The sequence below is a fragment of the Leguminivora glycinivorella genome, chromosome 11 (assembly GCF_023078275.1).
Source record: "Leguminivora glycinivorella isolate SPB_JAAS2020 chromosome 11, LegGlyc_1.1, whole genome shotgun sequence".
Lineage (NCBI taxonomy): Eukaryota > Metazoa > Arthropoda > Insecta > Lepidoptera > Tortricidae > Leguminivora > Leguminivora glycinivorella.
In genome coordinates, this window is record NC_062981.1 from 13,618,633 (window position 1) to 13,645,879 (window position 27,247).

The 27,247-nt window shown below is 36.3% G+C and overlaps 1 protein-coding gene across 5 annotated transcripts in view; it reads right to left on the bottom strand.

Annotated features, from left to right (window-relative positions):
• Positions 1-27,247, bottom strand: part of LOC125231012 (hybrid signal transduction histidine kinase L-like) — a 54,005-nt gene that overhangs the window by 24,549 nt on the left and 2,209 nt on the right. For 2 of the 5 annotated variants that reach the window (XM_048136348.1, XM_048136344.1), the window contains exon 1: positions 7,662-8,360. The exons of 1 other annotated variant lie outside the window; for it this stretch is intronic. In XM_048136348.1, coding sequence (XP_047992305.1) covers positions 7,662-7,722 — 61 coding nt within the window. In that variant the 5' untranslated portion in view covers positions 7,723-8,360. Of the gene's footprint in view, positions 1-5,160; positions 5,261-7,661; positions 8,361-27,247 lie in introns of those variants that run through there. 2 more of the 5 variants (XM_048136345.1, XM_048136346.1) reach the window with 2 other exon arrangements.

Sequence of the window (27,247 nt, forward strand, 5' to 3'; positions counted from 1 at the left end):
TAACATAATTGATATTATTTTGCGCTACATTCTAGTATTTTCGTACAAAATAATGTTTATTAGAAATCAAAAGTTTATATCGAGATAGTAGATTGTGGTTGTTATCAAAATTCCATAGAAAGGATCAAGATTGTTTTGTCCATTATCGTAGTGCGAGACGTGCTAGAAAGGGTCGGCATATTGGGCTCGCGCGGCGGGTAAAATACCTAATTTCGCTCGACGCCGAAATGTTATAACGCTCTTAACTATTTTGCTGTTAGCGAAAAGTGGGATAATGTACTTTATCTCATGATTTTTATAAGATATGAATACGATCGTCTTTTTTTTTATCTATGTACATAATTACTATTTGATGCTTAATAATAATACCCAATAAAATATCAAAAAGGACGAGTTATTGAATTATGTCCAGGGTACCTTACTTTTACTCCACTACACGGACAGTTTCGTGGGATCATGGGTTAAAACTTGGAAATACTAAATATGTTAACGTCTTCAAGTGAATCGAAACAATAGTATGTTTATTGTGAACAGTATGTCAACTTTAAGCGTATTAGGTGGTAAGCAACAAGAGCCAGGTTCACGAAAGCACATCCATATGCCTGACTCGTAACGGATTTGTCAAATTCAAAACTGTTTTAACGGTACCAGAGCCGGCCGAATCAAAGTATGTTTTTCTATAATGTGTTTAAAATGTATTTAAAATTTATTATTTATTAGTAAATTCATCATTCTCCATTTCTCCTCGCTCATGTTGTAAGTTTTGTTGTACGCCCTCCATCGTACATCCGACAGTGTTTTTCGACACATTCTTAGTTTTAGTCCTATCAAGGACTATCTTTTTTTAAATATTTTGGTGGCTTATGGTTGGTGTCATTTAAATGAATGAATTTCTTAGACACTCCATCCTATTCCGGTTAATAGGTGAATACTATGAGACTTCGTTAAATTAAGTTTTTTACCCGATTTGAAGAGCGTTGGCTTTAGCAGGCTGCTGGCTTCATAGCTGTGGTGGATGATATCCAGCTATTGTCAGAATAAAGTTGAAAGATCATATTATTAAATAAAATCTGCGAACAGCTTCGTTCAGCAGTTTTTGTTGTAGATTTTTTATCGAAAAGTGGTTACTTTGCTTTAAATGCTTAGTAACGGACACTGCATCGACTGAATTCCTAGTAAAGTGGATATTTGGAGACTCATCTACATTATCATTGTTTCATAGGAATCGTAAAGAAATTGCCTTTCAGATAAGGTATAATGTTGGTTGCCTGGTAGTGTTGAAAATGATTTAAATGCAAGTTTCGTCAACAGGAATCAAGTTTTTGACAGCAATTTGTCGCCGAATTATTTTCAGCGATCACTTTAATTTTATCTATCTAGTTAGTTGAGAATTGCTTTTAAACATGATTCTAACATAATAATTTTGTGAATCTGGCAATTTGAATGGTGTAATGTATATATAAAGTAAGCTAGAAATTATACAAGAAAAAGCACTCTGAATTTGACAAATCCGTTACGAATCAGGCCTTAGGTCTGAATAAAGTTTTGAGGATGTATGTATTTGTATTTGTGTCAAATGGTGATACGGTACGGAATAGTAAACGCTGAAGCAGGTCTTTTAAATTGGGTATTATTACATAGGTGTCACCATAAAATAGAGATTCTACCGATGGTAATGTGAAGTTAGGATACTGTTCCCGGTGGTTATTGTGGTTTTCGGCCGTGAGAACTAGAGTCTAACATATGCAAACAAGTTGTGCCGAGATATGCGAGAGTTTGCCCCGCTCGTTCACGCCTCTTACGTAAATAAAGGTCAACTTATCGAGCAACATTCCAACTTTTCTGTTGCACTTTACGCTAGACTGACAATTATTTTAAGTTAGAAATTATGTAATGTGTAGTTTCCTAGTTTCTAAAGGCATTAATATAAGTACACCTTTAATATCATGTAGCCGAATCATAGTGGCTGTAAGTCACCGTGTGATGATACCGTGCGTTTATAAAAAAAGAGTTTGTTAACAGCAATTAAAATATGCAATCGGTTGACTTGACTTCTGACACTACACGATACCCATTACCCACGACTTTTAAAATAAATCGTTCCATCCTTGTCAACACTCTCTTGTTACCATTTTTAATTAGGGTTATTGCCAGCTTTGACCCCTTTTATACTACGTCGGTGGCAAACAAGCATACGGTTCGCCTGATGGAAAGCGGTCACCGTAACCTATAGACGCCTGCCACTCAAGGAGTGTCACGTGCGTTGCCAACCCATTAGAAACTTGTACACTCCCTTTTGCTGTGTTAAGTATCTACACAGCAATAAGGATTGTACAAGTTCCAAGGAGGGCTCGGCTTGCTGACGACTCAAAGGACAATAGACGGAACAAATTAGTTCTGTAGTAGATCCTTCCGTCACTAGCACACCGCACACTCGTTGAGCTCTGGCAGCCGTACTCACCGGCAGGAACACAATTTACTTTATGCAGTAAATTATAAACATAAACAATATGTTTTTAGATTAGATAGTTCCTTACAGTCCGACAAATTTATTAATTATTAGTGATTGCAAAATGGCAAGACTAGCAAAACTGTACCGCCGTCCACATTACAGTGTTGCCACTTTTTTATTTCTACAATTTCTTGCCAGACTAGTGTGCATAAAGACGGTTCCCAGCTCTGCCTGTTTGTCATTTCCAAAAAATGTGCCGAGTTTTGCGGGAGACATATTAAAAGTAAGGCTAGTCGTTAGTAGCGTAAAATTATACATGGCCGAGTTTTTGACAGAGTCAAAGGCCTCAAGGCGACTCCCGTCCGAATGCTGTAAACACTGTAGGCCTGGAATACGGACACGTTTTTAAACGTATTTTGAGTCATATTTCAAACCGTTGCGCCACTAAATCAATAGTAATCTCATACATCTTCACGCTCGCCGCCATTGGCCGGTTTCCGTATTCTGACGTCTGTGAAAACCAATATTATCGGCTCGGGTATCGCGGAGAGTTCGAAATCTCTATACCTAGGTAATATAATACCCTCTACTGTTCCACGGTACCGTGAACAAAAATATCAATTAATAGACAGATAGTCAATTTTCTATCGATTAAACTGAACAATATTTTTTCACACAGGTCACACTTGCTCACATAAAGGATTTATACTTTTAAATTCATTCGCTATTATTATTATTAGATTGATCCTACTTACTATAAATATTCAATCTAGTAAATTAACTACCCCCAGTTAAAAGTAAATTAACTTAAAACATGTTTTCGTGCCCGTAACAGAAGGGAAAGAGGGCACGTAGATAAGAACACAGTTAGTACAGTTATGTCAGTTATCCTTAAAAACTTTTACCGATAGGTAGGTACACATAATACTTCAAGATATGTGTACATTCCGTTTGGAGAAATCATTTTCAGTAATCATTATTCATTGAATGTTAATTTTTTGCGCAAGTGTCATTACATGTGGGCAGCGCAATTTTTAACAATACGACACTCATTTCAATTGTGAGTAATGTTAACGCTGATGAACTCCTTTCTGAGTTCAATATAATCAGGTTAACGACAATTTAGAGTTTGAAAGTAATACATTTTAGGTTTAGACTGTTAACAGACCGTATTTTGATACATTCGCGGAAGTGTAAAACAATAGACTGACGTCATAAAGTGACATTTAACCCGCATGCGACTCGGAGACAAAAAAGGATAATGACAGAGGAGTCACGGCAAGGTGATCATAAACAGGTTAACTGCACCGCCGGCACGATGATCCTAAACAGTGGGGTTAAAGATTAAGTTAAACTTAATAAATATTTTTATGGATTTATTTTTATTTGAGGTTGAATGTGTTCTGGCTGTCATGACAAGACAATTCTGATGGATGGTGAGCCTCGTGTGCTATCAAAACTCACGTAAAGAAAGATTTAGGGATAATAGTTATCTTTAAATCTGATCCAAACAATAACTCTCCAAGCTAGCACGGCGTTCCGAAGAGCTGTATAGGGTTGAAAGTTCAACAAGTCTTGGCAATTGGCTAATTGCAGCTAGTCAGCTACCACAATACAAAGAAATAGACATGAGCTCGATATAATCTTATTACTGCGTGTACAGACAGTGCAAGCACGACTCCGAATGTTCCCACGACCACACACGGAAATGAGAGACAAAGACGCGATGTCGAAATTGTGCAAAATGAGACGTCCCGACTGGCAGGTGTCAGACTCAAAATGATCGATGTTGCAACATTGCGAGGATTATCAGAAACACAGAACTATATTTAGATAGAAGAAACAAGTTCATCTATTTGTATAGGGGCCGAGCGTGTCAAATTTTGTACTGAAGTTGTTTCTTGCCTGTAATTTTAAATAAATATGTCTCAGGCTCTTGATTGTTCATAATTTTTGTGTTGTTGCAATTGAATATCACGTAACGAGGCATTTTTTATGTTTTGATTGACTTCAACTTACAAAAATTGACGCCCGAAAGCTGCAGCTGCGATTAAAGACGGACAACTCAGTGGATTTCACTGAGTTCATTTGACACGCTAAGTAGATACGTTTGCTTGATCTATGGTATATATGACATCTGTGATCAGAAACAAAAGTTAATTAAGCCATACTCGCTCGAATGAATCTCACGAATTTTAACATCATTAAAGTAATGAAAGGTGAATTGATGATCGCTTTAACCATGTGAAGATTTTGACTTATGTTGACATTGTGATTACGGCGAGAGCTAACGGGGTCAAACTTAATAGATAAGGAGACAATTTATTGTGACCTTAACTGGTTTATCGTAGGAAAAAGTATGATATGTTGATTACTTATGTTGTAAATTGAGATAATTGTGTTCATATTTCATAAACCGGCTAAGTACCGACAGACTGATGATTTCACTACTGGTTTTGTGTGCCTGGAAAAAATAGTAAGTAGGTAAAGTAGGTACATATAACTGTTGGAGTACCTATCTGACTATAACTATAGCTGTGTCAAATTTGCAATCACACAATCAATAACCATTCAGTTTAATGATCATTTATAAAATGTTTACTGATGCTTCAACTTGTAACTGTTGACCTACAAATGCCATTAACTTTAGAGATAATTTACTGAATGGTTGAGCATATCAGAATAGATTGTATTTCATTTCCAATTACCTTTTCTCCAGCGAAATTTCAGTCCACACGGCATTTTCACAAACACAAACTCACTGGAACATGTAGCCTTCTTTACAGTATCTTTAGCACTGAACAAAACAATTGTCGTAAGCAGAGTTAGTACTTAGCGAGTCATATACATATGGCAATGTAAATGTATATACATGCGGTACACCACGTGCTTATCAGTTCGTAAAACTCAACTGTTACCTTCGCAAATACTACAGTGCAAAGAATAATGTAATGTGTACTCAACTAAACATAAGTCATGTAAGAAATGAGTCAATTATCTGATACCGAATACCGAATAAATTAAAGCGGGTATTTTAAAAAGTTGGAGTAACAAAAAAAAGGAGCAACGATTAAATAATTTAGAGTCAATGGCACTTGGGTTAATTGAGTTTTACTCTAATTCCACTAAAAGTCGGACAGAGCGACACGACCACGACCAAATTGAATCAATTGTCGCCAAAAGATGCCAAGTTGTTGTTGGTTTTAGGACTGACCGGTACGACATTGACGTAAATGATTGATAGTAAATAATTAATTTTACATTTTAAACAGGATCTTCTTTAAAAAATATTAGTATAACTTCCGTGTTCAACGATCATAAATATAAAACTCATTTAAATTTGATTCAATCGGAATTATAACATTAGAATATCGTCAATAACGTGCTTATTCCATAGCAAGATAATAAAATAACGTATATTGACACCTTGCGACCTTGACATTTTTCTGTTTGGCGCTTTGGTTGACTGGTAGAAAACGCAATAAGGCAATAAGTACCTTTTTTAACCGACTTCAAAAAAGGAGGAGGTTCTCAATTCGACTGAATGTTTTTTTTTTTTATTTATTATTATTTTTTTCAATTTTTTTTGTATGTATGTTACTTGATATCTCCGAGAATCGTGGACCGATTTTCAAAATTTTTTTTTGATCGAACCGGTATAACCCCGAGATGGTCCCATTGGCACCAAGTCAGGGTCTGATGATGGGATCCTGGAGAAATCGAGGGAACTCTTCAAATGTTATAGGCACATGTAATGTTTTTAGTCTATTTTTCAAAGGTACACCAGTATTTACGTCTGATGGTAATAATTTTATGTGGCTGAGCTGATGATGGAAGGTCAACTCCTCAATGGTTAGGAGTTAAAGGATAATTCTTTCACTACTGTACATGTATTCGGACTGATACATATAATATCACTAGGAACCACTAAAAATCAACAAATAAATAAACTTTTTAACAAAAAATAAAACCGCCTTCAAAAATAAGCGCGTTACAAAACACGGAGAAACTAAAAAGCCAAAAATAATAAACCTTTCAATTCAGATTTCTTATCGTATTGCAATAAGCTAAACATCCAAATTATAAACAAATCAATTATTTTTGGAGTCGGTACCAGCCTGTGTATGGTTGGGTCACTGGGTGGGGCAAACAGGCGATAGCAAGGCGACGAACAGGTCTGGTACCGACTACAAAAATAATTGATTTGTTTATAATTTGGATGTTTAGCTTATTGCAATACGATAAGAAATCTGAATTGAAAGGTTTATTATTTTTGGCTTTTTAGTTTCTCCGTGTTTTGTAACGCGCTTATTTTTGAAGGCGGTTTTTTGTACAATAAAGTTTCAAATAAAATAAATAATACGTGCATAAGTAGATATATGTATCTAGGAACCGATTACCTCAAGATTGATAGATCAAGATGATTTTTTCTTTTCAAGTTTCCGAAGTAAATACTTCTCGACGCGCTTGCGCATCTCCCCGTTCAAGTGATTTAATGCACCTTTTTAAAGCGCCCTTAGACCGGCCGGCATGTTATTGTTAAAATTTACTAGCAGCTGTTCTACAACAGATCCGCATTCGTCACTATAAAAAGCAACTTTCGTCGATTTTCAATGAGCAGAGTTTGGGTTTTGGATCTCTTTGCATTAGGGTCGAGATTTCTTTTGAATTCTTGAGAGGAATCCTAAAAGTGTAGCAGCTGTCTCGACCGGCTGATCGCGTGAAGCAACGCATTAACACAGCGAATTAAAATTCTATAATTTACACTAGAAATGTTCAACGATCTAGCAATTATCGACGCAGAACATATCATTTGCAATTTCATCAAATACCAAAGATGTATTCGTTCTTGAAAACGTATAAGAAAATAGCTAACCAAAAAAGTTTAAAAATTGAACTAGCCGATTCAGCGTATGTTATAGTTGCGTTTTCTAAATCAAATGAGTAAATTAGCACTTCCTTAATAATGAAGAGTGAAGACGTAATTGAGATTATACATATATTTGATTAAATAATAATTAAAAATTGTGTAACTAAACCAATCCACATAATCCACCAGGAAACAAATATTGCCCTTTAATCAACAAGTTTTATGGTGGAAACGTGACAATTCCGCAAGACGCAATGTTTACAGAACAATTCACACTTCCTGACGAAGAAACACTTCATGCATTTTCTTTAAATTAAGGAACAGAAACTATGTATTTACCTTTCTTCGAGCCAAAAATCGCTTTGAGTGTCGATATCGTTCTTTTCTTCATTTTCCCCATTTGTTATAACACTGCACTAATTACACACAAGCAACTGTTATAGACATCGGATCACAACAGACTGAAATACACTACACCACGACCTCAAGTTTTTCAGTCAGGCGGTGCTTTTTGCTCCTTTTGCCGCTCTTATTTCCGTGGTACTAAAATAGGCCCGCCGCTACACTTGCACCGGCGCAGACGCAACAGGCATCAGTCATATGCCCGCTGATCAAACGGGAACCACACTCAATGTACATTAAAATAACTCAAGCAAACAAAATGCCACTACTTGTCCGCGCACCATAAATCAAGGGATCCACAAACACGTTCTATCTCTACGCTTGCAAATTTTTAACAAACATCGGCGCCTCAATTTGCGGCTTTAATGTTATCAAGACACCATGTTATCTTCATTTGTAAGCACGGACTGATAACGATGTGAAAACCGGGCAAAACGGCAATCCGCACAAGTTTACGTCAAACTGTTAAGTTGAATACTGAGGCATATATTACAATCGTAAACAAGCCGATACACGCGCACGTCACTAATCAAAAGGTCGGTGTGGCGAAGGTTTCATAACCCGCCGGCCGTTTGGCGTTTACGACCAACGAATTAATCCGACAGTAGTCCAGTAGGAAAGGGATCCATCGCAGCGGCTATTCTTGGGCGAGCAGCGAACGCAACTAAACACGCAGCGACGCGGGCGCAGCACGCGAGCATAATAGAGAGCTGACCGGTATATAAGGTATGACACAAAAATGGTCACAGAACGAACCCCTTCCTAACAAAGTTCAGCTTCCGTCCAAATCCAATCAAGCGGTGAAATGGGAGCATTCCATAAGGACCGTTTCAATGGCGCTGCGTTGACAACACCGAAGGCGACATCCGGCGAAACTTTTAAAATTGGAATTTAACGAACGGCACTTTCGGGGAACTTGCAGCAGGCTCGATCAAGACTGTGATGTGGGTTTGGTTTAGATTTGGACCGTACGTAAATCACAACCACAAGGGTGCGATCCGTGCGATGTGTTGCTTGCGAGAAGAATATAAAAGCTTAAGCAGGGAGAAAAGGGACGGCGTATAGCAAAAAATCTTAAGTGGCATTCCGATCGTCCGAAAAAAAATGGTGCAATCTGTAGCACAATATAAAGAAAAATAGATACACGTGGCAAGCATAATATTATTCAATGGTTTAATAACACACGGACATAATTGTTTTAAGTAATATAAATTCTAGTTTTGTACTATTCTATATATTACGAGTCAATTGCTCCAAGTAATTCCTAGACATCTTCCTATTAAGCTGTCTATTATAAACGATTTCTATTATAGTAACAAATCACACAACGGGACGTAAGAAACTCATTAGAGACAGCGCCTAATTTATATCCACTTTAGCCGCCGGGCTTCAAACGGAAATAATACGCATCCTCTATAGTTCAGCTCTAATTTAGTCCTGACGAAAATTGCTTCCTCGGATGTGACTTATGACGGCTGTTATTCTGTTGGTGTCTCTGTCTAACTGTCTTCTAAGTCATTAATATAAAAGATATCTTATGAGCAGTTTTATACAGGTAGTTATAGTTTTCACACATGCTTTAAATAATGAGAAACAGGCGTTAAATATGATTTTACGGTCCAGGTTTGTGTCATGTTTTTTACGGTATTAATCGTGCCCTTACCTCTTACTAAATTTTGGACTAAGTATTTAACGTCGCAATTGGAATCGTGGACATTACTAATAGTTAATTATCATTTTGTTTCTGAAATAGTTACCAATGTAACTCAGGATTCTCAGGAATTTAAATAAATAAAATATACATTTTATTAACTAAGGAAGAACAATTATATGCTGAAACTGCTGAACGCCAATAAACATGGAGTGAAATTGAAGGAGCATGCAGTTGGGTTACTTAACAATTTACTTAAGCCTCTTAAATACAATGCACGGTGCAGCGTTGCATAAGCTTCCAGACTACAATTACTAAATACAGCAGAAAACCCAGACAGAATCACAAATAAACCGAACAATGCAACGAAAAGCACAAAGAAATGCCCTAAAAGCGTGAACGACCGGTATTGTGAGAGGTGTAAGACAAAGTGTTAGTTTGTTATTGTTTAGTCTTACCATTAGATTGTTTGGATTTTCAAATACTTGGCTGGTACTGGTTTCGAAACGTGTATGTACACACGTGACATAGTGGCACTTATATGTGTGAAGGACAATTTAGCCAACACTTGTAAGTCCGTAACCTATGCAAAACTAAATAAATTTTCACGGCTTCTTGCATCGAAGTAGCTAAACAAGCTTTATTACTTTGTTTATAATGGTTGGCTATGTTTAGTTCATAATAAATCATTCTATATTATAATTTTTATCAAATATTGCATCAACTTTGTCACGACCCACTCGTAGTACACATATGTGTACCTAGCCTGTTGCATATGCAAAGTGCTGTCGCGAAACGTCAAGAGCTTTATGTTCACTTCAGTTAATTCAACGACTTGCGCCCACATCGCTAAACTAATCTACCGCCATGCTTCCAGTACGTTTAAGTCACTTTAAAATGTTACCATGTAATTAAAGTTCACATCTTGCAAAGAGAAAGAGGCGTTATTAACAAATTTGATCAAGTAATTTGTGCATAATGCAATAGTGCATGACGTACCGCTGCTTCACACTCGGCTGCACATCAATTTACTTTCAAAATCTCTTATTCCAGAACATCCATTTGCGGAGACATGAAATTACAACACTTGGAATAAGGGTGTGTTTAGATCTCGCCACGTGTGTTTAATTACGTGTTCGTTAAAGTGAATAGACAATATCCCCCCGGCGCAGCGGAGATACGGATGTAGGCAGCGAGATCGTAATATGATCAACCACATTTGGCACATCTATTCCCGTCCCGCCTAATAATAACGTACCTTTAATGAGAACTGTTATTGTCGACTAACCTAACCCGATGCGGTTTATGATTGACGTTAACATGGAAGACAATGACAGAAAGCCGCTAAAATCACCGCAGAGGAAAGTAGACGTATTAAAATTTATAGAACGTTAACAATGTGTGCTGGATTTGACATCCTCTAGGATCGGTCAATCGCGGCGGTTAGCTATAACGGCACAACAGGCCACGGTGACGGTGCAATGCTATAGATAAAAAAGTTGGTTACCAGTTCAACTGTACCTATCACGATTCACCTAGAATGTAAGTCCTAGATCGTGTTTCTATTTTTAATTTATTTAGTTATCTACTATCTCTTTTAAATTTTAATGCATCATTGTTTGTAATAAGTAGGCTAAGTAGCAGAAATAACTATCTTTGTCAACGATACTGAACCTAATCCAGCACTAAGACAAATGTTTATTAATTGAATTGTCATAAATTAGGGATCATCTACATATTACGTCACACCAAATTTCAGGTTTTTGGACCCCTCCCCCCCCTATGTCACGCTTTTTTGTATCCCTTTAACAGGGATTGTCACATTTAGTATGACCCCTCCCCCCCCCTTACACTGTGACGTAATATATGGATGACGCCAAATAGGCTGAGGAGTGTTATACCGGATACAATATTATGCTACTGATATGTGACACTGATAGGGCAAGTAACATCGATTCCTCACGAGTAGTAAGAACAAGATCCATAAACCGGTCCAGGTTGTCATTCTGTCATTCACCAGACGAGATTGACGTAACGAAGTCGAAAGCTGAAAACTTCCCGCAGATTAGGACAATGGATTCTGGTTTCACAATGGACCAGTCGCAGCCAAAACAAGCTCACGTGGCGTATAAAATCGAATGCGTATAAAATGGAGACCAAAATAAAGATTCGATAGAGAAATGCAAATCAATGACGAATCGACTCGTGTGAATGATGAGCATTTTATAACTTGAATCAATAATGGGTTCCAAATTGGCGTTTGTCGTAGTAATGTGAAAAATTAGAGGAAATATTTAAGTGGAATGCAATTTTACCTGGTTGATAGAAGGTAAGCTAATTTAACATGGACGACCGAGTTATAGCTTATAACTGGGTACCTACTGAAATTATATCACTGTATGCCGGTGTCCTATCGTTTGACCAAAACTTGTTTAGCAAATTGACACTTGACAACCAACTACTGGCAAAATTATATTTTGGCAAGTCTTCACTTTACAAAAACATTTTTGACAAATTATTCTCATAACCAAATATTTAACTTACAAAATAACATTTTATAAACGATATTTTTGACAAGTTCATATTTAACAAATATGTTGACCCATAAACCTACGATTAGCCTAAAAATGTTTGCTGTAATGTATTATTTGACAAGTGAATCTGTAATAGTAATTTATGATATGGGTCAAATGAAACACATAATAGCGAATCAAATCATATTAATGTTTCATAGAAAATCTTTACAATATTGTTTTACTCAGTCCCTGCTTTTTGGAAAGCTACTACAAAGTAGATTTGGTTAGAACTGTAAATCTCACAAAACCGAAGTAATACTAGAAGAGTGGGTTAGGTTAGGTTAGAACTGTGACCCTCCCAAAACCGGAGTAATACTAGAAAAGTGGGTTAGGTTAGGTTAGAACTGTGACCCTCCCAAAACCGAAGTAATACTAGAAAAGTGGGTTAGGTTAGGTTAGAACTGTGACCCTCACAAAACCGAAGTAATACTAGAAAAGTGGGTTAGGTTAGGTTAGGTTAGAACTGTGACCCTCCCAAAACCGGAGTAATACTAGAAAAGTGGGTTAGGTTAGGTTAGAACTGTGACCCTCACAAAACCGAAGTAATACTAGAAAAGTGGGTTAGGTTAGGTTAGAACTTTGACCCTCCCAAAACCGAAGTAATACTAGAAAAGTGGGTTAGGTTAGGTTAGAACTGTGACCCTCACAAAACCGAAGTAATAATAGAAAAGTGGGTTAGGTTAGGTTAGAACTGTGACCATCACAAACCAAACTGATCTAAAAAAGTGGGTCGATCAGTTTAGCCTAGGCTAAAAGAAAAGACTGTAACCCCTTTATAACAATTTATTACATGACATTTGGTAAATGTATCAATTTGTCAAACATACTATTAGGTAACATGAAAAATATACAATTGATAGTTTATTAAGTAACACATTGTACTAATGTATTAGTTACTAAATGATTATTTGTCAAGTAAGTTTTTGTAAAATGATACATATGCGGAATAACATATTTGCCAATTACTATATTGATGAAACGTTTTTTGTAAAATGAACATTTGCTAAAATTGTTTTGGTCAAACATTAGTAAACCCTGTATGCCACTATGTTCTAAAACGAAATCATTTAAAAACCTATTATTTACCTATCACAAAAATACTCATAAAGAAGAAAATTAATTAGAGCGACATGCAGGACGTCATAGGTAATTTACAGTCTTTACTATTCAATATCCTGAAACATCTACACTCTTTAATTAATGGACGTTAATTTAAATAACTATATAATTTAGTAAGCGTGATCCCACGACCATTAAACTAGCTCGGAGTAAGACTTGATTTAACTCCCAGCAATCAATTTATGCGTTATCTTGTAAACTTACGGGGATAAACAAGTAGAGAGTTTGAGAAACGATCGTTATAAATAACGACGGTACAAAGTAGGCTGGACGGCTGGAGTAAATCTTACTAATTATTTTCATACAAGTCATTTCTTAATTCTGACACAAATTGCTGGAGCATACCCTACTATCATTTCCCTGGAAATAGTGTCTTCAATGGACAACTTCAAAAAACTAAACCACAACTGATAGTGATAACCTATTCACACATTGCGTGAGCTTTCAAAATCGTCTACGGAGTTCAGATACGAGAACGAGACAAGTCAGAGTTTCCATTTTTACGATTACGTTCGATTTCACCCGAAAAAAGAAGGCCCAAAATCTCACGGGATGTAGCTTAATATTACTAAAACTTGGGGTTCCATGTTATTTGATCACCTTGAACCATGATGATCCTGGCAGGCAAGCACGGTCGCGCGATAAATGATAAAACATCAGGCCACTTACAAATAGTGCGATAGGGACGGCCTGATGTTTTATCATTTATCGCGCGACCATACTTGCCTGCCGGATCATAGACCGTTTTTTCGATATTATTCTAAGTTACATCCTTCACATAGGTGTCGTCATATCAACAGGTGTCCGCCGCAATTCGGACGTGTGGGGGCGGCCGCCTACGCCGATGGCAGTTATCGGCCCTTGGCCGATGTGACGAATTCCGAGATTAACTTATTGCTCGGTGGCATATTAAAAGATAAGTACAAATTGGATTGGAAGAGGTGCCACTTAAGTTTAAAAATATGTCATGATACTTTTATCATGAATTCATATTACATATATTCAGATCAGGTCGGATGTAACTTTTTATTTACATCTGAACATTCGTTTTAACAGCAATATTTGTACCATATCCAGACGCCATCGTTGCCGTGTGAACTTGTGAACAAGAACACAACTTATACTTCTCTATAGTACACTCACGGACTTTAATTGTTGAGCCATTTAGAGGCCACAATAATTTTGTCATTTCATAATTAAGCTATGAGTGCTATGACGTGTCCAGTATAAAATGGGCTAGGAGTGGATAAACTACTAAAGTCCGTGACCGTACAAGCATCGTAACTCTTTAAGTTAGGAGAACATAGCCTCACTTCAGCGTCTATCGAATATCGGATCGCCTCTATACCTTGTGGTCATCACTAACTTCTTCAAATACAAGTTATAAGCTTGTTAACCAGTGACAAGACTCACGCCTTTTGATGCTGAGTATCTCAATGTAAACTGAAATGATAATGCGTATCTCAACCTACTCGTACACATAGGTATTGATAAGTTGAAAAAGGTCACTCACAAAATTTAAGGAGTATCAGACTTTAACTATCAGATTGAGATATTGCGTACCTAAGCAACAATCGCCAGTCGGTTTATGGTTTGACAAAAAAAAACATTTCTCCAACTTTGGTCTGGTTAGCGAATTCTCCAGTTTTATTTACAAATTTCTATACCGAGACATTCCACAAACGATTCCACATATGTATGTGAATTGTAAGCGTTTCGTCTCAATACAAAGACAACGTATAAACAAACAGTAAATCCAAGTGCTAACATATTTACATACTATGCACGATGCGCTAGAAAATTGTTATGCTGCGGCAATTTACATACCTTGCGTCAACAAGACAAAAAAACCGGCCAAGAGCGTGTCGGGCCACGCTCAGTGTAGGGTTCCGTAGTTTTCCGTATTTTTCTCAAAAACTACGGAACCTATCAAGTTCAAAACAATTTTCCTAGAAAGTCTTTATAAAGTTCTACTTTTGCGATTTTTTTCATATTTTTTAAACATATGGTTCAAAAGTTAGAGGGGACGCACTTTTTTTTCCTTTAGGAGCGATTATTTCCGAAAATATTAATATTATCAAAAAACGATCTCAGTAAACACATTCATTTTTAAATACCTATCCAACAATATATCACACGTTGGGGTTGGAATGAAAAAAAAATATCAGCCCCCACTTTACAATGTAAAGTTTACATGTAGGGGGGGTACACTAATAAAACATTTTTTTCCATTTTTTATTTTTGCACTTTGTTGGCGTGATTGATATACACATTGGTACCAAATTTCAGCTTTCTAGTGCTTACGGTTACTGAGATTATCCGCGGACGGACGGACGGACAGACAGACATGGCGAAACTATAAGGGTTCCTAGTTGACTACGGAACCCTAAAAACGGCTTTCCAGTCCAGGCTATAAAATCAGTATACATTATTCCACATACGTCACACGTCCCATCATTATAAAGTGAAAAAAAAAAAATGAAACTTTATAGTACCAGAAAGTTCATTAGTACATGCCGAAGATGATACATTCTTGCCAAGTACAACATGCGTAAATAATTATTTCATAAAACTTACCGATACGGTTATCCACAAGCAATAAAACCAATTTGAAAGTAATCTAATACGACTACAGTATAAATATACAGTGAATGAAAACCCGATATAGGTCAAAAGAAGCGACTACGCTACATGATTGATGATGCCAATTTCCTATTGATCGGTAGTAGTACTAATATACTTTCATGCAGAGCTTTTTATTTGCGTAACGTTGATCAAACTTCAGCCTCACATTATTTCGTAATAAAGAGCTATTTTTTATGCGTACTATATAAGACATATTATTTAATTCAATCTATATTAATATTATAATACATTATATTACTAATGCGCTCTTCAGCTCTCAAGAAGAAATCTCATATGGAGATATATTGAGTCACAGGGCCTTCCCCTGATTCGAGGGATAATAGTTTTTATCTCAGAAATTTTGGAATTTTTATAGAAGTTATATATGAATATATTAATTCTTTGCAGACAAAGTCGGGGGATAAAGTCAGTAGACAAATGTCTACTCTATAAATAAGTGTCCGGATTACTCAATATTTACTTTACAGAGATGCTATCTTACATCTCACGAAGCATTTCGAGAGTCATTGCACTTTCTATTATGAATCGGGGGCACATTACGCGTACAATATGCGAAATGATCATTGACTCATTGGACACTTTGGACAGGGAGTCGTTGATCTAATCAACTGTAACAGAATCAAGTGACTGGTTTATGGTCATACTATCGTTCTGTTTTATGAAATGAAAGCATATTAGACAAATAGAAAATTATAAATTGTAAGCATTTAAATTTACAGGATGTTTTTGTTTTAAACTTAGGGCGAGTAAAGTTACTTTTTTATAAAATAATCTAAGGCCTACATGGCATCATAATACGTAAGTACGTAAGTACTTGAAGATGTTTTAAATATTTTAATCAATATGATGTCAACTTGATAAAAACACTAAATGTAGGCACACTTTGTACAGGTATTAATTTTATGTTTAGCCAAATATCGTAAAACCAAATAATCGTTATATCTTTGTCAATATTGACTACTAAACTGAAGTAACGTTTTAGAGCAAGTTCGATGAAAAGCAATGACAAGCTATTTTTTCTAAGCTCTAGAGCTTTTACACTATGTATACAATACCTCCACAGCCACATTTCAAAGTTTCACATTTGCACGCTATCAATTTGCAAAATAGCGATAAAATAAAGCTAACAACCGGTCATTACTTGCTGAATCAAATGGACAACAGACAGATGGGTATAATAGCCGTGGTTCTATTACAACAACATAGTACACTCGCTATCAAATACATGTGACCGGCCAAGGCGTTCACGAATATCGGATCGCCTCTATTGTCAAGGCGTTAGAGTCCTTCGTTTTTAACATGTAATGAAGTCTGTACCAATGTGTAATCAGTGTAAGTTACAACTATGATTAAACTGATTACAGGTGTTAAAGAGTTACACGTGACAGAATGCTGTAGTAATGAGACGCTGTACTGGACACGACTCTATTAATGCTTCTTTAGTACCTACGGCTATAAGGTTTTTATTACCCGTAGATTCCTGCTACGTATTAGGTATTACAGATAATATAAGTTTTGTTGGCTCTTATTCTACTATTTCTCTGACACAGACTGTAGTCTAAATAATATCTAAAATTGAAAACATATTTACCAAGAAGTTATGTTTATTCTAATCATTGACCGTATAAACGATTTCGAATTTATTTACGCTTACGCGATTCCGAGTAGGATGAGGACTAGGAGGATGGTCCCACGGCGGGCAAATATTCCGCAATTACTTGATCTATCGATTCTATCGACTCTTCTGACTCGGTATCGATTCTAATGGCTTGATGTCATTAATTTGTCCATAATCGTATCCATGACGGATTAGGATGGCTCACGGTATCGCCGGTATCGGTAGCACGATTTAGCTTTCACTTGGCTAATGTGATCTCTATACAATATACATACATACACAGATTTATCTTTGAACCATCCTGAAATAATATAATTAACTATTTCGTCGCGGTTCGTGAAATCTATTGGTTGTAATGTAAACGATTACGGATCTTAATTTAGTAGTAGTAGTAGTAAATTCTTTATTGTACAATTAATAACAAAAAACAGTAATTACAGTAAAGAAGAAGAAGAAAGTACAAAGGCGAACTTATCCCTTTGAGGGAAATTAACTTAACTTATTTAATTTGAACATTTTCGACTGGCCAAACACTTTCCCGATTTTCATAAAAAAAGAAATAACGAAGATGACGATCATGGCAATGTTTCTAAATGGCAACACGTCGAGTCGCGAAAGTCGCTATGGACAGACAAAGTCTGTCTGATCTCTTCACGCTTGAAGTACCTACTGAACCAATGTAAAATTTCATAGGTATGGAGATTGGAGATACCGATCCCGACCACTCACGAGCCTGGGGACTTATATTTTTTTCTCGAAACCATCGCTTATGGGTTATGGGAGTAAAAAGGGAGTGGATTTTATCATGATTGTGGTATAAAAGTAGCACTGAACAAAACTGTTCATAAAAGAGCAAAAGGCAAGATCCTTATCTAAGGCTTTAAACGCCGACGTGACGTAATACTTAAACTTTATTGTAAGAGTAGGCTTTAATATACATAATATTTAATTCCGGCACCGCATCAAACAATTCAAAATTGAAAGTTAACGTTCGCGTCGTGACTGGCGAAAATATAAAATTAGGTACCGAATATAAGTTTCCAAACAAATTCAGATTAACGATTAGACCCGAAGAATATTAACATTATTAAACGTAGAGATAGTGTTTTGTGTCGGACGTTCAAAAGCAATTACGTGGTAAGTGAAGCAAATAGGCTGCAATGTAGATTGGATAGAGATTACCGGAACATTATGGGGGGCCGTGACGGAGCAAATTACATAAAATATTAGTCAAACAAGTTTGTCGGTAACTCCATCAAACTGGCTGGTAAGAATAGCAGACTAATTTATATTATTAACTTGTTTTTGATTCTCTCTTGATACACACGTTTATAAGTACAGCGTGACATGATTAGAAAACGGCCAAGTGCGAGTCGGACTCGTCCACCGAGGGTTCCATACAAACCTTCAATAGTTGAATCATCAAATGTTGTTTTTCTCTACAGACTTGACTAAATCCCCAAGAGTAAATTTCCCACATAACAAGTAATATTTAATACACAAATTTTATTATTAAACAACGTCCAAAGGAAATCAAGCCAACTCGACTTCAATAGTTTACGTTACAACATTGTCGTCAGGACGCTCCTGATCCTAACCCGACCCCATTATATCAGGAAAAACGCGATGTAGGAAATGAGCGTTCAATGTACAGCGACATCTATCGTCAAATTAAGTAAACTAATGGGCGCGAGCTTAAAGTACGGAAGATGATTTTTATGGAATAATTACTTATTGCGTGAACCTATTTTAACCATTTTTCAGGTATTTTTATTGTTATTCTGTAAAAATTGCAGGTACAATAAACGCCCGCAAGGGTGGTGAAATTGAAAATATAAATCTGAAAGGTTTTTTATAAATGAATAAAAAGTTTTCAAGATACGTGTAAGATTTTATTTTTCCTGTAATATTTATTATAATAGCCATATTTGGTAAAAAATCAATCTCAATTCAATCAATCACACAGATGGACAGAGCGGCGCCATAAGGGTTCCTTTTGTACCTTTTTGGCACGGTACCATAAAAATGGCAAGACAGTGCCGTCACGTGTTCAAACCAATAAAGTACATTAGTAAGAAAACGAAACGACACTACAATATTGGCACTCTTTTTTGTCAGACTGCAAATAACTAAAAATAAAAAAGATTTATGAACATCTATAATTTTTTTCAATAAATTATTCTATTCTATTATATTAATTCGTTTGACGACTATTCCTAATGGATTTGGGTTTATGATAGCCTGAAACATTTGTGATTTTCTATAATGGAAACCCATCGTAACTTTTACCTTTCTTTGAAGAAAAGTTGAATGTTGCAAATTTTAATTTAAAGGCCTGTTCATTTTATCAAAATTGTCGAAAAACGGACTGATAAATCAACGAGCCACTTCTGCTATTCATATTTCAAACTAGATTCTAAAGCGGAATAAGGATTCCTTTACAAGAAAGCAAAAGGCGCAAAAGGGTTTTGAAGTATCTAAAGAACCAACGATTAAATTGTATAATACTAGTTTCCAAAGCCCAAACCCGCCAATGACTGGCCAAAACTACTGATTACTGAAGTTGTTCGCGGGTCATTAGTATCTCAGTCGTGAGCGACAGGCAGACCTTTGTATACCGACGTGCAACGATTGTATCTAATGAACACCACACAAAACGATATCTGATTACACTTTATTAAAGCAAAATTGTGCCAGACACAATGACAACCATGTTTTACTTAAAAAGAAAGTTTGAAAAGCGAAGTGTTCTCAATCGATTTAAATCTAAGAAAAAGTCCAAATAATGTTCAAATATGCTAATTATTTGATAGAAAGCTGCAAATGTTTAATTGACAAATGGGAATGTGAAGTGCATTATACTGGCTGGCCAAAACTAAAAGTCATTTGAAAGGAAAACTCGCAGTGAAATGACGACAAGTTACAACCATTTGATGGATAACATCTAAATTTCTTCGAGTGTTTACTTTGTCGGCTGTTTTGAATTTTAGACTGGACACATATCTGCTACTTATAATACAGAAGAAAATTCAGTTGTCGGCCGCTTTGACATGAAACGATAATAAGATTTTAAGTATATATCATTTTACTGTCACTAATCCAGTACAGTCAACAGAATTTGAAGTCATAGCTTGGTCAACGAACGATTCTAGATGGAATGGCCGAAAGCAGAAAGTTTCACTACGGGATGTTGTTAGGGGTAGTCAGGAGACATACATACTAAAAGACTTTGGACGTGAGCTCGAAGAGGGGGGGATGAAAAAAGGTCCCATTTTTTGGTTTTTTGCTCATATTTCAAAAACTATGCGTCATACGAAATTTTGGTTTACTACACCTTGAAAGCTTATAAAATTCTCTATAACTTTGATCTAAAAACTTTTTTTCTATTCTCAACCATTATCTAGGTATGAGCTCCTAAAAACTGTTAATAAATTAAAAATCGTTTTCCCCCCCACTTTTTGCTTCATACATTGCTCCATATCTTGAAAAATATTTATCTTAGACAAAAGTTTTCTTAAAAAATCTTGTAGATCATTCAAATACCTTTCATAATATGTGTACATATGCTTCTGGGTCATGTACCGTTGAATAATTATACGACTTTAAAACGAAATGAAACAACAAATGTATGTGATAAACGTGTAAAATATGTATTTCATGAACATTATTGTATTACGATGCTATACAGCATACAGCAATTCATTCACACAACAGGTAACAATACAATTAGCTGTACATAAAGGCCTTGTCATACCCACATCTACCACTACTACAATCTGTAGTGCACCGGCAAAATATTAACTTCAGTATTTCTTCCGGAGCAGCTGGTACTTTGGTTTGTACAGGAATCAGTAAGTTGCTTTCGTTCCGTGCCCATCCCCATTCATCATCCTCCTTGCGTTATCCCGGCATTTGCCACGGCTCATGGGAACCTGGGGTCCACTTTGACAACTAATCCCAAGATTTGGCGTAGGCACTAGTTTTACGAAAGCGACTGCCATCTGAATTTCCAACCCGAAGGGTAACTAGAACTCATTGGAATTAGTCCGGTTTCCTCACGATGTTTTCCTTCACCGAAAAGCGACTGGCAAATATCAAATGACATTTCGCACATAAGTTCAGAAAAAAGTCATTGGTACGAGCCGGGTTCGAACCCGCAACCTCCGGATCGAAAGTCAAACTCAACCCCCAGGATAGAGGAAGACACTGATGATAACGGCAGGGAGGATATTGTCTAAGATACAGTTGTCACATCTGATCCAGATGACATGGAAGAAACAGTTTCAATTTGTTTGATTTATTTGGGACAACAAACACAGTAACACACAAGGTTAGAGAATTGCAGTGTTGACAGTAGTAAGGTGTGAGACCGACAGCATTTCAAACAAACAAAGAAGACCGATTAGTATCATCCCGCCCAAAGAGGCAGCGTGTAAATTAAAACACGTGTAAGTTATATCCATACCTCCTAAGGATACTGAGGCAAGTGCAAACTCATGATTTTGCAGAGGAGAGCCGTTCAAAGGTACAAAGTAACATAACTAACATATTTGTTCACGTAATAACATAAAAATTCGGATTTGGTTTAACGAAATCAATGAGGTTATTTCTGTATTCATGAGAATCTCAAATTTATAACAGTTTATGATCTAAGAGTACTTGATCCAGTATACGAGTATTTTAGCGCACTTGGTCCAGTATTCGTCAAGTAAATAACTTTTTTTTTTACGTTAAAATTTGATTTAAAGTAGAATAGTAGTAGAAAACTTTTATGAGTTAGGACATAATTGTAACTTAAGCTGTTTTTACCTCCGAAACTAAGTTAGTTAGTTGTATTAGTATTCCACGCTTTTTTTACCTCCCTCGCTAATATACCAATGACTTTTTTCTGAACTTATGTGCGAAATGTCATTTGATATTTGCCAGTCGCTTTTCGGTGAAGGAAAACATCGTGAGGAAACCGGAATAATTCCAATAAGTCCTAGTTACCCTTCGGGTTGGAAAGTAAGAAGGCAGTCGCTTTCGTAAAACTAGTGCCTACGCCAAATCTTGGGATTAGTTGTCAAAGTGGACCCCAGGCTCCCATGAGCCGTGGCAAATGCCGGGATAACGCAAGGAGGATGATGAATGGGGATGGCACGGAACGAAAGCAACTTACTGATTCCAGTGCAAACCAAAGTACCAGCTGCTCCGGAAGAAATACTGAAGTCAATATTTTGCCGGTGCACCACAGATTGTAGTAGTGGTGGATGGTAGATGTGTACAGCTAATTGTATTGTTACCTGTTGTGTGAATGCATTTATACAGCATCATAATACAATCATGTTCATCAAATACATATTTTACACGTTTATCACATACATTCGTTGTTTCATTTCGTTTTAAAGTCGTATAATTATTCAACGGTACATGACCCAGAAGCATATGTACGCATATTATGAAAGGTATTTGAATGATCTACAAGATTTTTTAAGAAAACTTTTGTCTAAGATAAATATTTTTCAAGATAAGGAGCAATGTATGAAGCAAAAAGTGGGGGGGGAAACGATTTTTAATTTATTAACAGTTTTTAGGAGCTCATACCTAGATAATGGTTGAGAATAGAAAAAAAGTTTCTAGATCAAAGTTATAGAGAATTTTATAAGCTTTCAAGGTGTAGTATACCAAAATTTCGTATGACGCATAGTTTTTGAAATATGAGCAAAAAACCAAAAAATGGGACCTTTTTTCATCCCCCCCTCTTCGAGCTCACGTCCAAAGTCCGAAGACTTTTAGTATGTATGTCTCCTGACTACCCCTAACAACATCCCGTAGTGAAACTTTCTGCTTTCGGCCATTCCACCTAGACCCCCCTTTTGAGCATTCATTGACTGATCTATCAACAGAATCCTAGGCCACTGTAGAAATATTTATGGTATCAGTATCATCGACCTATAGAATGAAGCCATAGAAACTGTGACGTAGTTACAAAACCTAATAGTGGTTTGGGATTGATAAACTCGATGAGTTGATTGATGACTTTTCAGATCACTGCTTGACTTGTATAAAAATGATATTTTTGGCAAAAATTGAATTTAGAAGGTAGATGGCAGATTTTTTTAACATTGAGACTGCTTGTTATACTAGACTAAACATATAAGTGGAATTATAATCCAGTATGTTTATTCATGCACAGCTTTAGGTAAACTCAAGTTGTGAGCGTTCATCCGGATAACGCCGGGAGCATCGGCCTCAAAACTGGCACCGTCTAAGGTGACCTTCAGGATGTTTGCGGCAATTTTTACGCCTATTCAGTCTGGGTTGAAATCAATGAATATTTAAAAGGATGTTTTACAGACCGTATTTTGAATACAAACTGGACTGTTAGCAAAACGTAGGTATTCCTACAAAACCGCAACCATTAATTTAGTTTGGCTTAATTTTAACGACTGAATTATCATAGTAAGGTTCGTTTTATACAACATAAAAACAGACGAACAAACGCCTGATGATGACGTCTTCACCACTCATGCGTTGCCAACCTTTTAGGACCCCAAATATCTACTTCCTGAAGAAACGTAGGTTTAAGTTTCAGAAATTGGAAATATTGTAAGTTATTGACTGTACAATAAGCGTTGAATAGATAGATATTGATGCCCTACTTTGGCATTAATGCATATTTATTTATATTGAAGACAAGGACATTGGAACATGTACTTCCAATAAAACACATATCTGTTGACTACTTTTGGCCGACTCTGTGTAATTTAACGCTCCCTCCTGTCCCTCTCCTGTCTCCTGTCCCGATTCACTTTACTCAAATAATATGAAAGATTATATACGATACGATACGAGCATACGAGATAACCGGTATCTAGTTATAAATGTGATAAATGATAAGGTTCTGCCTACTTAGCCAGGTATAACGACAACCTAGGCAAACATTAAGCTAAAAGCGTGTCAGGGAAAACAAACAATCGTGACCAGATGACGTGTGATCGCGGCTTCGAATAAGATTGATAAGACAGGCGACCGTGATGACAAACTTTCCTAGTCCGTACATTTGCGAGTAAGTGCATTGTCTTGGCAAAATTGCGAAACTTACGACACCCCGATCTATCACGAATATTAGACGGATAGGGATCATGACTTTCTTAAAGAGCTACATTGGAAGAATGCAAATAGCTATGATGTCTGTAATTCGTTCTGTCATATAAATACTATGCCTAATTGGAATATCTTGGTCACAGGTCATAGGCGTCATCGTCACAGCATTATCCACGAATAACAAAGGTAAGGTAATCAATCGTATTGTCACTAGGTAACAACCGATTGTAGGCACTTAAGGTAACTGTACCATATTACGGGAACTTAAGACGTTTCCTACTTTGAGTGAGGATTGTAAAAAAAATGCGAAGTTTCTAGTCGTGTTAACTATTTTATTTTAAGGATAAGTCTTCTACGATCGATTTAAGACACTATTTTGCATCGTAACTTCCAATTTATAGAAATTACCATTGTTTTACTTAACCCTTAGTTTGCCCATTATTCCGGGATACAATTTTGGTATGGCTTCAATTCCGGGAGTCGTTGTACGTAATTACGGGATACCTTTAAAGTCCACGTTGTTGAAGCATAATGTAAAAAAACGAATCAAAAATATTGTTTACATAAATATATAATGCACAATTGCACATATCGTTTTGATAAATGCTTATACAGAGTGTATTTTTTATAATTGGCAATGTTTTGATGGGTTGGGGTGGCATGGGAAATATGATATTTTACGGTATGACGATTGTATGATATAATGACAGGGTGTTATAAGTTTTACTGTCTGTCTGTCTAAAGCATCGCTTTCGAATGGATGAACCGATTTAGATTGGTTTTTTACGTTTGAAAACTGAATTTTAGCCATGTTTGATGAAAATCGGTTAACAATATCGGGGGTTTTTTCAAAATTTAATTTCAATCTAGAAGCTATTGCCGGTTATAAAAATTGCATGGTACTCATGAAAATTTCAGTTTTTTGGTACTGGTGATCACTGAGCTACACCGTATACATTATGGGGTGATACGTTATTCAAGATATGTATATATACAAATAAATAGTACTCAATAAATAAATATTATAGGCCGTTCTTACACTGATTGACTGTCCAACGAATTTGTACTATTTTATATTTATATATGTCTATCCTATTATGTATGTCTTTCCCATCACGTAACAATGGTATTCCGGACCTTTGGGAGGCGTGCGCGGGGCCGAAGCCAACACGTAGAGGCCCTTTCGACACTTTAATGAAATGTAAGGGGTACACCGAGCGGATGTTGCCCTTGCCCGTATCATGGGACACACGCAGCGGCAACACCCGCCAGGGTGTAAGGACTATTATGTATTATTATTATGTAAATTTTAGCTTTTTAGTACTAATAATGATTGAGCTAAATCGTAGATGGACAGACTGACTGACGGACAAACCAATATGCGGTATAAAGATTTTTAGCTAACTAAGGAAGTTTAAAAACATAATAGCCGGGTCTCTATACCTTATTTTATGTGTTTTTATATCTTAATATACTTTATATAGGCATGCCGGAATAAGATACACTCATATAAAGTCGTGTATTAATTACGGCAGTCAACACAAAGGCTATATTAAAAAACAAACAGGATTTTTTTCTTAGTACATTGGAAGATTATATAACAATTATACTCAAAACATCGAAAGAAATAACCTTTGTGCTTTAATTTTATGAAATAAAACAAATTTAATGTCGATGCCACACTCCAATATTTCGCACGTATTACAACGAGTATACATTTCGTACTCAATTATGAGATTAAATTCTAAAAAATATATATACCGTAATTATGTCACTATAATCTGTAATCTTTACTCAATATATTTACATCAAATATATAAATATAGTTCACCACCAATAGTAATAAAACATAAAAACATTACGGACTGTGTTTCCGTTATTCCGTGATACTCCCGCAATTATGTACACCGCGTCAAAATGGTGTACATTATTCCGGGAGCGGGTATTTTAATTAAAATGTGCTTCAAATTAATTTGAAACGATGATATAAATGTCTTTTAATAACTATAACACAATTATGATACAAATTTCATATAAATAAACTTACCCGCATCACAGTAAACCCTTAAGAAGTTCCGCTGCCGCATTAAGCTTACCGTCAAACACGCCCATAGAAACCCCTGCGTGGTTGCGACTGACGCGTTTGGAAGTACCTCACGGCTTCAAAAGATATGATACATATTCGAAAATCGACTTTTTCGGTTCTATTTGATCTATAGTTAATGAAATACTGCATTAAATTAAGATTTTACTGATAGTTTCCTTATTTTGCGACAAAAACCAAGGTATCCCGGAATAATGTACGACATTTTACTATCCCGGAATAGTGTACAGATACCTTATGTGATTTATGTCTACGCTATAGCTGCTAGGTCATCCATGAATCCCACACAGGAAGGGCCTGCGGTAGCCCTGCCGGTTGTGGTAGGGGTTACCATTACTTCGTGGGCGACCCCAGAGAAGACATTATACATAATAATAATCTAATGTTGTCACTTGACGGAGTCTCAAGGATTCGACGAAATAAAACATGCATGATGGTGCTTTGACAAATGATGTGTTCATACAAAATGTACGAAAGCGACATGTTGTGTTACTCATGATTATTCTCAAATGTTCACGCTTTATAAGAACAGAAGGTTTATCACAAGCGTGGTTCCTTTCAAGAGTAGATAGAAGCTGAACTTCGAACATTAGTGTGATAGAACGAGACTTTTACGACGAGGCGCAAAGAGAAAAGGGCTTCAGTTCATGCTGCTCGAGTTTAGGTAATTTTATATTCGTTCCTACTTGTATGTCACAGCACGACACGCTAATCTTAAAGGTT